At 35.4% G+C, this 17,134-nt stretch overlaps 1 protein-coding gene across 1 annotated transcript in view; it reads left to right on the forward strand.

Moving 5' to 3' along the window:
• The window catches only part of LOC100374328 (glycine receptor subunit alpha-2-like), a 45,173-nt gene that overhangs the window by 12,712 nt on the left and 15,327 nt on the right, over positions 1-17,134 (forward strand). The window contains exon 4 of the mRNA XM_002737410.3: positions 7,959-8,176. Within this exon, the coding sequence (XP_002737456.2) occupies positions 7,959-8,176 (218 nt within the window). The remainder of the gene's footprint in view (positions 1-7,958; positions 8,177-17,134) is intronic.

Below are 17,134 nucleotides of genomic sequence, written 5' to 3' on the forward strand. Positions count from 1 at the left end.
TCCGGCACTTCTATTTATGTGTAATTGTGTCAATAAAAAAAAGAAGGCCATTATCTCGCATATCAGTTAAACAGGATGTTTGAACACTCAGAACCGTTTGAGATCGTGAAAATCACATATATATTCCGGCTGTTTTTTTTTTATTGTGTCTTGATCTCTTGGGCAAACAATAATAGGTAATTCGCAATGTTCTTCTAATATTTATGAAGTAATAATCAACTCTGGTAATTACAAGTATATATCAAATTATTGTCTGTATTCAACTTATTTAACTAACTATCAAATGCCAACTTCTTTGAAAGAAATTCAGTTTTTGTAATTTTCATTTTTATTTGCCTTTCCTTAACAAAACTGATTTAATGATTGTGCACGTCTTTCAAACTAAATACCCACAGATAAAATAATAAGAGGTTGTTGTGGATAAGCTCCTTAGATGTAATCAGATGATGTGATTCTAAGACATTCCATTTAGCGATTCGATTCAAAATGGCCGACTGGCAGCCATCTTGTTTTTTGAAAATGTTGTATTTTGGACATGCTTTGTCAGTTTTCATTCAAACTTGGTACATATATTATACATGTTAGGATACATGTCCATGACGATTTTTGTCCGCAATTGGATCAAAGATGGTCGACTGGCAGGCATCTTGTCTTTTTTATGCAGTATCTTGGACGTGCTCTGTCAGTTTTCATTCAAATTTGGCACATACATGTATTATCTGGTCAAGGATGGCCAATTGACAGCCATCTGAGTTGTTGGCCTTACTACTATATTTCCACAATTTATGTACCATTTTCATTCGTATTTGGTACATACATCATACATATCAGTGTGTTTCATAATCAGATCGAAGATGGCCGAATAACGGCTGTTTTTATTTTTGGCCATATTATTACTACATGGAACACGTGTTTTGATGTAAATAAACAATCTGTTGTAAAGGCCACTCAAGTTGAAACTCAAGTTTCAAGGACACGCTGGCGACAACCCCTCCGCTTTAATATGACGAGCACAAAGAGAACTTTAAAAAAAATAACGGGGACTTTGTCATAAATCTAAATCATAAAAATCATTAACTACATTAGCGCAGCTCGGCTTCGCCTCGGTCTACAATCCTTTCTCAAGGTCTGTATATCGACCTCTCACATCGCCGCTGTATGCAGACGCGCATCTATCTAGGCCACACAAATCTGGAACCCCGAAAGATGGCTCGAAACAGCGTGGAATGAAGGTGCACCTATACAGTGACAAGATGGATATGCATATGCTTTTTTTTTATCGCATATTGCACTATTTGCGTACCTCCATCTCATAATTTCATTAAAATATACACCATCTCATAAATTCATTAAAATATTCACCATTTTTGACATATTTTGTATTTATTTAAACAAACGGAATTTATGAATGTTTATTTTAATCGACGTGCGTCGATATCGTGTTGTACTTCCATAGATCTGTGTTCATTCGAATTGCCAATAGAACAATCCTCTAAATTTGAGTCTAATTTTGCAAATTTTTATGTTTAATAATATGTTTTGCACTCATTAATATATTAATATAATACACTATCGGATACCTTATCACATTTTCTTGAACATTTGTTATGTGTTTTTTTTAATAATTAAGAAAATAAAAAAACATGTTTTTGTTTAGTTTGCTAATTCGCAATTAACAATCAACTTTAATATTTGAACAGCTTCAATTTGCGAAGTTCAACTGTGAAGTGATTTGATATACCAATTTCAACATATTATATTATTGCAATCAAATCAATTCATGCGGAAAATCACAGCTCAGTAACGAAACGTCGCCACACAGATGTGCATGGTTTATGGCTTCAGTCTTTTATGGATTCCTGGTCAATTGTAACCACGGGATACAGAACAGACGTTGGAGCGTATTGCACTGCCGGGAACTTTAATTTAAAGAAGTAGCAATGGCGAGATCGACAGTGAAACAAATCCAACACCTACAAACTTCGCCAGGGTTACACTTGACTTTGATTGCAGCCATGTTATAACCCGGTAAAAGAATGATAAGCGCCCTACAAGACCTTAGCAGACCTTCTCTCTGATCATTCGTCCTTCCACGACTATGCATACAAGACCAGTGATACAGTAATAGTGACAGATGGGGTTAGAAATTTGTAGCTAATATTTACTCACTGTGCATCTAACCAACACACATGCACACATATAACAAACCTAACTCTGCTTAACGTGCTTATATGTGTATCTTTTATTTGAAGTAGAAACCAGTAATATGAGTACATTGATATATTGCTTCATCATGTATTAAAATTTCTTTAATAGTAGTTGGCTGACTTTTATTACAGCTGTGTGGCTTTGTAATCCCCTTTACGCTTAATATAAACAATTATACAGACCCAGACAGATTGTAAGTTACGAATCCGGGAGCTTAAGGAAATCTCACAATTAGAATACATTTTTATCCGAACAGTTATATTTCAAGATATAGGCCCATGACAATAAAACGTAATTCGTAACGTAAGTGGATATCAAGCTTAAGTAGGTTGAATAATAATAGTAGATGGTTTCGATATCGTGACTATTGTAGAAATCATCTGAAAACAGTCATGTAACAGTTATTACAAAATGTAGGATTATCAGTAAAATGGGATAATTCTATATAGCAAAGTAGTATATTCACATTACTGTAAAATGACTAATTTTCACTGGGTTTAAATTTTACTGATTTACCATTTCAGGCATATTTAGTGGGTTTTAAATTCACGGTTTCGTCATCTAGATAACGTTATGCTAAATTTAACATATTTACTGTGTTTTAATTGAGCGCATTTTTCCAGTCAGCGAAATAAGCTAAATTAAAACCCACTGAATAATTACCCCTTTACAGTATCTTAATTTAGTAAGTTTACATTATAAACAAATTTAAATTGAATTGCGCGTCACATACTGTCAATCACTGTGCGAATAAGAATATAAGCGAAACAAACGTGTTATTCCGTTAATCAAGTTAAAATAGTAGTGCGCCTCTTGATATTATGTGTTCAACGTCTTTGATTCAGAATAAGACTGAACCATGACGTAAGTGAATCGCACCAGGGGTTCGGCAATTGCGTCCAAGTTTGCAGTTTACGAACCATGATGATATCCAGATTCTGATAAGCTTCCCATTTCAACCTGAACTTACGAGATTTTTTTCAGGTTTGGATTACAATAAGCATGGTCATTACCATCATTTTCCATCATCATGTTGTGTAAATCGAGTAAAATAATACAGTTGCATGGCAACGATACGTTTAATGATGCGTTTTATTGTCCTTGCTCTCTAAATAATCAAACATTTTCTGGGACTTATGGGAAAAAAAGCATTGAAGAAAAGGTCGAAAACTACTATTCTATCATTAATGTCAATTATATCTGATAAAACTCGTACCTACTAGATATTATCATTCTTTAGTTTAATTTCATTGTAAGTAAACTTTAGATGCCATCGATAAAGATGGCCCAGATAACAAGATATGTTTTGCACTAAAACTCTAAATGATTCCATGTATGACAACAATGTGAGTTCAACAACACAACTAGTAATACATATTGCTTTTAAGACATTGGGACTGTAAACGAGTTTATTTGTCATTTGGCGATGGCTTGTATTTGTAATCATGTATGTTTGCCTAAATATTGCCACAGGTCATCACATGGTGTGTCGGAATCGGATTGTTGTTCTGCTATATTTTTTTTTACGAGCAGCATTTTGAAAGCTGTTCACGAATATAATGATTAACTGCAATACGTAGTTTTATTTAAATCATGATTTGGAAGCATTGAGTTGTACTCACAAGGAAGGTATATCTCTTTACAGCTAGCCAACGCCTGTACAGGATATTCAACCCCATACTTTGCGCGTGCGCAACATTTACTAACGATGTCATTTCAATCGCAATGTTTCTTTCATTTTATTCACGCCTCGTCGCTGTGTGTGCATTGCTGATATATAACACGTGACGTAGTTTGTCTGCCCATGCCGCATCACTATAGCTGGTTTCGAATACGTCGGTTATTACATACGACGGACTGCTGTGTGTTATCAAAGACCAGATGTTGTCAACGTGGCAACCCTTCCTCTTTATGTTATGTAATTTGTTGGATGCGTATTTTTAGATTGCAAGAAATGAGCCAACATATTTTTTCAAATATACAGTGTGAAACCGACAGTTAGCAGTACCGCCATGCCGACATTAATCGGGAAACGGATGACACACACGTGATTGATTAGTATTCAAATTAATTAACATAATACATTAAAAAGCAAACCTTTTATCGTATCATCTCTCAACATTCAGTACACTTTCAAAATCAAATAACATTTTGCATATGACGATTGACGAGCATCTCTACGTTTTTGAGCGGTGCCGCCTCCTTGAACTGAAATGGTTTACTGCGATAATATGTTTGTATACATAAAATAATATCTCATCACGCACGCTGTGGTACACTTTATTGAATGTATATGGTCAGTAGCACGTTGCAGTCTAATGGCATCGCATTCTATTTGATGTCTTCCGAATGTAATTACAGAAAAAAACATGGATGCCAAACCAATTACACAGCGTGTCTAAAATTTCAAAACTAATTGCCGTGATTCGGAGCTGAGGTAGATAATGAATATTCATTAATGTTATATATCATCAATATTTAGTAGAACATAACCACGACGCAAATCAAATATCGAATTTGTAGTCGTCTTGACTTTCTGGGGACCGTATATCACATCACACGAGTTTGAATCCGGGTGACTCATTAACGAGATGAAAGAATATTCCGAGTACAATATCTGTCTGCGCTGAAAAAAAAACACAATTCAATCATTCATTGATACTACAATGACCTTGTAACACGTCGGCACAGGCGAATGACACCGGAGTTACACAGCAGGGCGGTACAATAACGATTACGTGCCGTACGCAGAGAATGCGGTCATGCAACTGTGGTTACATAACACGTTAGTCGCCAATAAAACTAAATGCGTCTGAACAAAAATTAGTTTCAATTGCTCATGCATATTCATAGACTGTAGCACACAATACTAGTACATACTGTGTCGTGATTGGGTAACAAAATGTCACATGTTGTGGCATCCGTTACGTCATGAAGCATTATTCATACAGTGAATGTCTAAACCATGGCAGTGTGTGACGTCACGTCACAAACATACTACACGCCAGTCATGAAAACCCACCATAGGCTGTATGAAAATAATACAAAATAATCACTAACGAGTTAAATTTAGTTTGAAACGAATACACATTGAACAGACGAGGCATGTGACGAGTTGTCTTTGTTGTCACGCAATTCTACTTCGACAATTCTATCGTGTGTCGTTAACTTGTACTTTTGCGTGATTGATTTGCTGCAAAGTACAGTGAAGATGCGTTGACGTTTAGTACGTGAATGTCAGAATGTTTTTTTTTTCACATAGCTAATGCAAATAAACGCAAAACTGGTCCTAATAAAATGTTCACTATAACAAAACTCACTGTCCTAAAGATCCCATTGAAATGTTCAACACAACAAAACTTACTGAGACTTACTGTCTTAAACATCCCAATAAAATGTTGAAAGATTTAATCAATTCGTTTTTTTATAATATAAAAAAAATCAATAACTTAGTCTGGCGATTTTAAAGTTTGGACTCCCCATAACAAAATCCTGTATCCGCATCTGAATTTCACTACAACAAAATACACTGTGACTTAAAGATCCCAAAGAAATGTTCACTACAACAAAGCTCACATAGGCCCACAGCCTTCAATATCCCAATAACATGTTCACTGATACAAAAGTCACTGAGACTCACTGCCTTAAACATCCCAATGAAATGTTCACTACAACAAAACTCACCATGACTCAATGCCTTGAAGATCCCAATGAAATGTTCACTACAACAACACACTATGTGACTCACTGTCTTAAAGATTCCAACAAATAACATATTTCTCAATATAAAACAAAAAACAAAAAAAACAAAAAATATTTTCTACCACACAACGTTTGGTACTCTTCGACTCGCAAATGTGTGCCTCTCACTAAAACGGGCTGGAGTATTTTGTACTACACAGTATATACGTATTATTAAATCTTGTTTCGTTATGTAGAATGCTATACATGAATCTTGTAATAAACATTAGCCAATCAGTAAATAATTGAAATAATTAAAACACGCAGTTGTGCGGTTACTTTCAGAGTATTGCCATGCGAGATAACTCACATACTCACGACGTTCTTATTGTATTTTGTTAATTTTTGATGAAATTTAAGTGCGGTAAATGTGTTACTTTGAAATGTTGAGCTGCACAAATCATACTCTTTGTTTCATTTGATATGAATCAGAATATATATTACAGGATATTAAATAGACATGGCATAATCTCTTCCAAAACATTAAAGTTAATTCGTTACAAAAACATATATATATATATATATATATATATATATATATATATATATATATATATATATATATATATATATATATAAATACTAGTGATGTGATATAGCACGTATGGTTATAACATCATTTGATATACAGTAGGTGTAACATGTCAAGTATTATTACACAGCAAAAAATAAATAATGGAATAAAACGCCATATGGACGTATTGAAACATTTTACGGCCGTCTTCCAAATTGTGCGTCATATTTACGTCACGATCGAATCCTTTTCTTTGTTAACATCGAAACAGTAACAATGCAGCGCAAATGCGAATATGGTTAAATGATTTTCGCTAAAACTTCTGGCTATGGTATACTTCATTCAATTACGACTACGTCATTCAGTAAGCTACGCGCCGGTCGATATGTCTCCAAACTGCTTTTTCCGCGCATACTTTGAGTATTTATTTTCGTCATGATCTCATAATTTATGCTCACTATTTTCGAAACACGAAACAGGAACTCACTATTTTCCAACCAATACATCACTTCTCATCAGTATTCTCTGTAGTTCATGTCCGAATTAGATATGATGTTATTTTAGCTAATATCCAGCCTCAACTTATCTAATTTACATTCCAAAATATTCAACATTGAATAAAAGCGTGTCGCGAGGAATGACTTCTGTTGTCTACGTTATACTGTCATTCTTTTCTGCATTCAACTTACTTGGATTCCAATGTTTTAGCGATTCCCGCCTATGCATTCATAAATACACTACATCAAATAGAAACTAAAACTACTCAACAAATGTGAATGTCGATCACTCACGCATGTTGAGTAGTGAAATGACGTGGAAAATTAAAAAAATAAACTTTCAATTTAAGAATATGTCGTAACAAAGATAAATTGTTCAGATCAACTACTATATATATATTTTTTTTTATTCATGCAATAATTAACAGTTAAACCCCGTAACATGATACTGTTTTTTTTCATAAATCAATTGTTTTAACATTACGTATATGCAATGTGCTTTGTGTCTGGGCATTTCGTAATAAAACTACAATTATTTATGTGTCATTTAAGACGGGAATTCTCGTTTTATTCCATTAATGTCATGGATCGATATTTATAATCTGAATCCCGAGCCGATAATAACTCTAGAATCAATGTAATGACCACGTTGTAGATTGAAAATGAGGGTATAATGACTCCAACACTCGCGGTGATTCGTTACAACTCAATATGTAAATATGTGTAAAAGGTAGTTCTGACGTGTTGCATACAATACATCCTCTATATTTGTGTCATTCTGTACCAGTCGATGGCTTTTTGGTTTTGTTGTTGTCTGTTAATATTTAATGAAGGTGACTAATCTATTGCTTTTATTGAAATAAACTTTGTACTTCTCAGTGTCGATTCGTCCACTCAGCTATTTCTTCCATACAAACACATGTACATTTCATCAGAGACGTTTCTTGCCAAGAACTTCCTTTAACAGTGGGCGTTTTATTTTATTTTCTCTCGTGTAGGATTACAGCGTAACCTTCTTCATGCGCCAGAGATGGAACGATCCACGCCTTGCTTTCCATGGAAATCATACAATCAGTTTGAATAACAAACTTGTGGAGAAGATATGGGTGCCGGATTTGTACTTCATTAATGAAAAAGACGGGAAATTCCACTCGATTACCGTAGATAACAAACTCCTACGCATCTCACCAAATGGAGATGTGCTGTATAGTATGAGGTATGGGTAGTTCTTGTGATGCATGGGGTTATGTCTGTTGACCTGAGAAGCGTGTGTTAACGTAATTAGTCTTTGAGGGAAGGAGTGCATCTTAGAATACCGTACGTGCATTCAGGCTTCTAGTCTCGACTAGCGTAAATACAAATCAAGCTAGGTTATTCAAACAAGGGATACATCCACGGATGTTTGCTCATTGGGGTCAGCGGAGTGTAGTGCATCTGCAGTTAGGCGTGTTCCCAGGTGCCTCACCGGCATCTTTTGACATCCATTATATCATTACCTTGTCTAACGCTCTCAAAATGAAATCCTCAATGCAAGTGTCACGCCGAGGGTCAATCTTTTCTTCATCATCTCAAATAAGAGAGTTGGAATTGAATAACCTTCGGTCAAGTGTGTAGAGCCGACAAATACACACCTCAACTAGCAATTACAAATCCAGGAGAACTCAATAACCCCCACTGGGAGCACATATAAGTATAACTACACCCAATTACTGCGAATAATTGAAACGGTATGAATACTAGAGGGAACGGATCTCAGGTGTATTTTTATTACGTTTTCCGTTCTTCTCCCTCTCCCCCTCTCTCTTTGTGCAATGGCTCATCCTCAATCTTTTGTAACATCTCAAAAGACGGTAAGGATCACCTGAACCGAAAGCTAATATGAGGTGAAATGAGATACTAATTGGATGCTTTATATCGAAATGTTAGTTTTCACACACGGCCTGCCAACCATATGTGATATCTATTTCGCGTTTTAATATCCACCGTTCCATCGAATAACTTTGTGGCTAAGGGTGCGTGTACGAGTTTTAAAAGAATGTATGGTACCTAAACTTGAACGCGATTAGGCACAACCCATCTCCTAGTAGTCAATACATTTATATAGAAGTGAAGAAGATACGGGATAACACTCCGTCTTTGCGTAATTTATTGATACAATTATAATTTGTTATTTCGAATTAATTTGGAAAGCTCTGTGTTTTACAAATTTTTAGGCACTTTATATCTCTCTTGCATGCTGACCGATCAAAACACTATAGTCGTTTCCGTGAACTTGTTATTTGAAATTAATCAGTTTGAACTTGAACTTGAACTTAAAATCTTATTTTAATGTAAAATACCATGTTAGCATGCTAATGTAATATGACTCTGGTCGGTATCGCATGTCACGCGTAAAATCGTATACGCCGGTGACGATCCAAGGGCTTTGTTTATTTAGACAATAAATTTTCTAGTTCGTTTGTTTTCTCACATATATGGGTGACTAACAATTTAAAAACATGAAATACAAAATACACAATCTTAATAACTGAATACACTTGTTATCGTGGGTGTAGTAACCACTTATGAAATTATGACGGATGTAAAAAACAAGGCGGTGACTCATACATCGGTCGTCAGTAATGAGCAATTTCAATTCAAGGAATTATTGTACAATATTTGAACTAATCAAATTTGAGTAATTGATGGAATAACGATTAGGCAGTATTTCTGTGTAATTTGTAGATTAGGTGTCAATCTGATTAAAATACGATCTCGTTTGTTGTTTTTTATTGTTTAAAAGTATGCATTTTATTGGCTTTCTAGTAAATCAATTTTCCACTCTGAGCTTGCAATGATTTAAAAGAGATTTTTTCAGTTGACCCACTACGATCATTGTTGGTAAACTGTACCAAAATTAATGATCGTAGTCAACACACTGAATAACTCAGTCTATTCGAAATATGCAAACTGGCAGTCATGATACAATTATTCACAAATATCAAAACATTATATGATAACCTATTTATATTGGTAGTGGTTAAAACTGGAAAATAGATAATATATATATATGAACAATTTGCGTACAAGCTAACGTCGATGACCCATTGACCCAGGTTACATTACTAGACCTTCTGAAAACACGTTGCTGTGCTAATTACTTCCTATTTTTTTTATTTAGGAATGTAATTGCATTCTTGTGTCTTATGATCGTCGTGCTCACTCCTTGATAACTTCCAAGTATATAACCACTTAAAAACTGTGATGTGTCTTGTTGTTGTTGTTGTTGTTGTAATATTTCACTATGAAACGGTGATCGATAATTTTAGATAAGGAGTTAGCTTTTTGGTAATGCGGCTGCAGTGTATCACATAACCCCAATGTCTCTACGAGAATTATATATGCGTAATGGCTGACTAGTAGGAGTCTGTATATTGTCGAGGATACTATAATTAACGATTTGAAATTCGAGAAAAATCGGCTGAATTCATGTGAAATGATTAGTGATAAACGAGAGACGAAATTGTTAGGTTATTTTCAGAAAGATGCTATCAAATGTATCGTACTTTGATGAGTTATGTGGGTCATGGTGGAAGCGGTGTAGGTTTCACACATACATAGGAACGTTATTATAACATCGTTTCAGTAAGTTGTCACACGTATGATGTTCGCTGTTGCTTGGGAATCGAAACTATATTTTTATCGCCACGAACTGCAACTAACGATCTAATCTATTTGATGATTTCAGGCAATATTCTGACCCTATCCTGATATTTGTGTTCAAAACAATAAATGAACCAAAATTATACAACGATGTTGTGGGTCTTGAGAAAGTGTGAACTCCTATTTAATTAATTATATGTAAATTTGAGACTGTAGAGCAATTGAAGCGGAATATAAGAAACAAATTGAATTAAATGTCTCGTTAACACGCAGTAAATTGACATTTAACCATGAACTGTTGCGCCCCGTGGTTCACGGAGAATGAACTATTCGGCAAATCGTCGTAGAATATAAACGCATTCCAAGCAAATTAATGATGTTATGAATTGCGAGTGCCAGTACCAGAAGGGCTTCGCACATTGACACTCACGCATGATTGATGTCCAATGTCCATTTCCAAACCAATTTCAAGCATCACTAAGAAAAACAAAAGTCATTCGATGATGTGAATGTCGCTCGTGGAATTGACACAGGCGACATTCACATCAGTCATTCGATCTTGAACTCTAAACACGGTGTATTTCATATTTGCATCTAGGCGTTCGGACTGGGTTGTCATCATCGGAGGATCTTTGAGTTGTCAGCAAGAAGTTTTACATATAAAAAATCACGATCTTTTGTTAACGAGACCAATTAGAGGCAAATGTGCGTTGAACATCGTGGCGCTACAGCTTGCGTTCATAGAGCCACAAATAAAGTCGGTTTCAATGAAGACTTCACTTCTCGACACGACTTTGAGGCGACAGTGAATGCGCACAAAGGGAATCGCCGAAATCAATGCAATCAATCATAGGTCGACGTGATGAAACCAAACTAATCAATTGCCTATATTCAATTACATCCGCGCTTTATTTCTTCATCAAGTGATAGGTTTAAATACGAAGTGACAAACTCCATAAGACACCTAATTACATCGCAAATCATACTATTGAGTGTATATCATATCATATCATATCAGAGAGCGACACAAGGCGAATCTCTTGTAAGGGAATCGCACTTGTTTACCTTTACATATTAGATAAATCTGTTCTGTTTTGGTTTATGATAATTTATATAGTTGTAAATTTGTTTGTTACCATAAAACGACTCAGAACCATTTGTTATTTCCACCTTCAATTTGCTTAACATTTTATAAAACACGAATTGCTTGTTGAACAAAATTCAGAAGCAGCGACTTAACAACAACACGGTAATTGCCATTCATTGTATTCACTCCATACTTAATTACAAGTAGATAGTAATCGATGGAGTTCATGTCGATCGATCTGCGCCGTATTAGCACAAGGTAGCGAATATGTCACTGGTAATCGATTCATGTATGTTGCCTATATACTGAGCCTTGAGTAGGCCGTGTGTTTAGACACAACGCACCCTTAATACGCAGTGTTCATGTCCGATGCTTTCAAGAGAGATTCAATTCATCAATTACAATATTTTTTTCAGAGAATGATTTGAATTAACATATTGAGGGGGTGTTTAAAAACTGAATAACCGTAATGGCTTTGACATTCACCTGTAAACGATTTATGAGCTGACTAGCTAGCGTCCGGATTTTATGTTTTTGTTTTACTACACGCGTTGCATTGTTCGAATTTGTCAAGACAGCGATATATATGAACCAAGATGCCGTACAGAACAGTGTCTTTTAATTTTTTAATTCCACGAGTGTTCACGATGTTTTCTCTCTGCGTTAGATTGACCAATTCAAATTGGACTAATGTGAACACAAGGTTTCCGTTGACACCAACGTGACGCTTTCGAAGTGTGCCCCGGCATTTACTGTACTCATTCGGATTTTTTCACGTGAAATAAAACGAAACAACAGTTTGAATGAAATTGAATAATATTGTGTTTGATTAGCAGAATGTGTGACCAAATAGGGATTGCAGTTATAGTGATGATCATGCGAAAATCACAACAAATCATCAGCGCACATTTAAACAGTTTCCGGTCAGGTAAACGGTAACGATGACGACCATTGTCTTGTGCATTTAATCGCAATGGTAATACGTTAGATGTATGATTGATATTTCCGCAAAACGAAAAAAAAACTTTCATCCACAACGACCTCAATTTGGGACTTCAAATACATGAAGAAGGTACAAAAGTAATCATCATCAAAAACAACAGTTTCGTAATAATATTTCTTTAGCCTTGAGACTCTTTGATATCTGGGTCTCTTCAATGCATTCATCTAAGATGTTTGTTTTTTTCGAAAGGAATATCAAACTTAAATTTTGTATATTTCAACAAATCGTTTAAATATAAAATCTATATGTAATCTTTGACCATACAGTATATTTGTGTAAATTTTTAGTACAACAGACACCCCGACATCGTTCACTATCTTGATTGATTTTGTTTCTTAGACGGCACGCCGGTTCGAAATTCTAGTGAAACTTTTATTCTAACTAGAAAGTCAGATAACTAGACGTTGTCTTCCATTCGTGATGCTGGGAGAAGTGATACTAACAGACAGGGTGCAATTTATGACATTTTGACATACATTATTCCCAAGTGATGCACAGAGCAATGAGTTCGTATCCAAGGTATTTACGGTCGGGAGTGGTTATTGATTCAGGTAATCTTCAAGGGCAATTTCTACACAAGACTAAAAAATGCGTATCATATGTCAAGCTATTCAATTAAGTCCACGCAAATGTATTTCTATATGCCGACCTTGATTGAATAAATACAATTTAGATTTGGTCGAGCGCAATACACCAGGAGAATATCAATTGTACAGGGTAAAAACATACTGTTATAATACAAGATTTTTTTGACGGATACCAATACTAAAGATAAATGATATAAACGCTGTTGTAAGAGCTGGCATAATGACGTGACTATCGAACAGCTATAGTGTCGTGGCGCAATGACGTTTAGTTCCTTCAAAACTGCAAAGCAATATTGATTCGTCCTGGCTCCGCTAAACGATTCGTTATTAGAGTGTTCCAATTATAGCACTCCCAGTAGAGGAATCTATGGAACCATTCTTCGAATAGATGACACCGTCCATTACTGTGGTTCGCCTAAATATAGCTATATGTAGTAACAATAGACCAAGGGAAAAGGAGCACATTCTCCGCGATAAATGGGTTACTTGTGTACATATTAGACAAAAATTGTTATTGATCATAGGGTTCGGTAACTCATTTATTTATTTGTTTTATATCATTTTTACAGGACTTTTGCAGTTACCACAACACAGTATTGAGTGGCTCATTTTTTTAACGGGCACGTGCGTTAGCCAGAGACAACCCTTTTATGTGTTTTGATCTTACATGTGCTCAAAAAGTGCAACCGGTGAAATTCAAATGAAGAATCCAACCATCGTTTATTTTTAAGCGTCATAGCCATTACTGAGCGTGCGTTTAAATTTCGTGAAAACGAACAGTGTACTACTATACATATGTGCTGCTATAAAGAACTCCCAGACAGTGCCAACATGAAATGGCGCTCTTTACTAGTGTTTACGCGTCAGAAAATAGTTTTGCTGGCTTTGCTAGCATATTTTTTTTCAGTTTGTTAGTTCTATAGTTACTTTATCTTGACGAAGCACAAACGTCCAAAGGAATGAACATATAACAAGGCGCGCTGAGATGACGTCAACAATGTATCAACCTATTAGAGTCATAAGTGGTCGTCAAATAATTAGGTGCAACGTCCCGGAAGGTGTCTAGCGAAATTTAAAAAAAAACAATTTTTACTAAAAAGGTCTCATTTATGGCCTAAATATATAATCGATTCTCGTGACGTCATAACTTCTTTTAGTTGTATCGACGCCTGTCAGATGTGATGAATGCAGGTAATATTTCATGACGTCACACTCGTTCGCAATATTGGCCGAATATACAGAAAAAAAGCAGCCAATGTATCGATGCGCGCACATAAGCACGTCCAAACCTACGTCAGTCAATTGGAATATTCGCCAAAGGTCTATCGTCTCACTGATGACAATTCACTAGCATTTTGAATATTCTAGATAAATTACTTAAAAGATAATGTTTCAAACCCCGTGTTTCTTCTTTATCACAATGTTATCCGATTCCTATATTCACGGTAACAAACAACGTTATTAACTAAACCCGCTAACACGTAATTCTGCGTATTTTAACTGTTTTTATGTGAGTGATTCTTCCACTTAGGTTTAACCAACCGAAAATCTAGTATTTCAATAAAATAACCTCATTTTATTTGTAGTAAGTTGTACGTACGATGCAACACGGCAAAAAGACGATAGCCACTATCAGACTAAACTAATATCTTTATATTGGAAAATGAAATACACGTACTATCGCGTCTTTTTTCATGTTAATTAACACATAAAATTGTGCAGTTTGTGAACATACTGAAAGTATTTCGAAATATATACCACGTGATCAAATAGTTATATTCACGAATATTTAAAAGCTATTGTTAGCTTGTTACCGAATTAACAAAGAACCGTATATAGAAATCACTGAATTGATTAACTTTAAATTTAAATATTTTAAACGCTTATTGTCTTCTAAGTAAGAATGGCCAACCAACAAATGAAATTAACTGTTGATATAGTTTTTTTTTCCAAAGTACATAATGATTACAATATTACTGATTCTGTAACAAACTACAAATGATATGATCAAATCATGATTAGTGATTTATTCAAAAAAAATCGGAAGCGTTTTTCTATCCGGCAAAAATACTACCTGACTCCACAGGGAGTTGGACAAACTTATGTATTTTAATAAAATATTAAATAATAAAATGTTATATAACTTTTCTCCTACCCCTTCCTGGTATCGATTTCAAGTAATCACTGATCTTTGTTTATACCACTCAGTCTTTATCATGATCTTTGTTACCCGCTAATGACTATATGCAAATTTTAATGCGCGATGTAGACACAACATCCACATCCTATTATAGTAATATCAGGGGGAAATCTCTCTCTCGGGGTTCTCCACACGTTCAGGGGGGAAACTCGTCTCGTCTCTCTATCTCGTCCCCTTGAGGTACGGGATCGGGAAAGTCACTTATACTTTACAGTCAAATAAGACACACACAACGAAATACGTTTCAGCTCTCGTCTTAGTCGGTCAATCGAGCACTCTATCAGACACAGCGCCCTGGGGAAAAAATCCCCAAGACTCTCTCAAGGCTGAACCAAGACTCGCCCAAGACTGGACTGCGTCAAGGCTCGCCCCAAGACTCTTCAGGACTCTCTCTCTCGTAGAGTATTCGCCAAGACCAACTCAAACTCTCTTTATTCATTTTCAAAACTCTAACCAATTACAAAACAGTAAAAGACTCTAGGGCGTAACCTTCAATCATAAAGCCAATCAAACTAAGTACTGAATACGTCATATCTTTTGATTAATCGTTCACTACATTAATAACTACGGATGTCAGAATAGCGACGGTATCTTGTAATTAGTTCCAAATCACTGAGCCAAGTTCCGTCCAAAACTTCAAATAGGCCTACACGATGACAGACATAACACATCAATTCGCTAATAATCAGTTAATTAAGTCGGTCAACAGATACGCGAAAACAAATTCATGACCGTAAAATACCCCAAGGGTTGAAACTCGCCAGGACTGTTTCCTGAAATCACGCATTCGAACTTTTAAAGTTTGTTTTCTTTACATACATGGCATCTATAATGACATGGATGGCATTAGAAAGTGACGCAATTGCATTTGCACTTGAATATTGTCAAATTAAAACTCATTGCGATCGAGCGACATGGCAGGAGCACAGCCGTAAAGCCGTAAACCGGATGTTGCGATCTTTGACCTCTATCGCAAAGAATGACTCACATATTGTTGTGTCACATGATCAGAAGTAAACAATTTTCCCATGAATCATGTCGGTTTTTTTTAAGGTTAAAGGTTATGTTTGATAATCTTATATGACGACGCGACGCTTTTATTTAGACTACCGTAAAAAATTATATATATTATATATGTTAAAAAGATAATATTTAATACAACTTACCAACATACATCAACTGTACGCTTTCCGATGATTGTGCTGCTGCTATGTTGATTATTTTCATTAGAAAAATCTCGAAGAGCAACGCGAACGACATTTGAAGTAGAAACCATTTTACAGAGGAGTCACTGATTCATTGAAGTTGCGTCGCATCGGAGATTACACTTGCCGGATTAAAATTTCGCGCTCAGTCTATCCTGTTTATTAATGCATCTCATGAATAAATTAAATGCCCACCGGCTTTACGGTTGTGCTCATACCACAGTCCTGGCGAGTTTCAACCCTTGGGGTATTTTACTATAATAGGATGTGTATGTTGTGTGTACATATCGCATTAAAATTTGCATATAGTCATTAGCGGGTAATAAAGATTGTGATATAGGAAAGAGTTATTAAACAAAGATTATGATAAAGACTGAATGGTATAAACAAAGATGAGTGATTACTTGAAATCGATACCAGGAAGGGGAAGGGGTAAAAGAAAAGTTATAT

The sequence above is a fragment of the Saccoglossus kowalevskii genome, chromosome 6 (assembly GCF_978046115.1).
Source record: "Saccoglossus kowalevskii chromosome 6, keSacKowa6.1, whole genome shotgun sequence".
Taxonomy (NCBI): domain Eukaryota; kingdom Metazoa; phylum Hemichordata; class Enteropneusta; family Harrimaniidae; genus Saccoglossus; species Saccoglossus kowalevskii.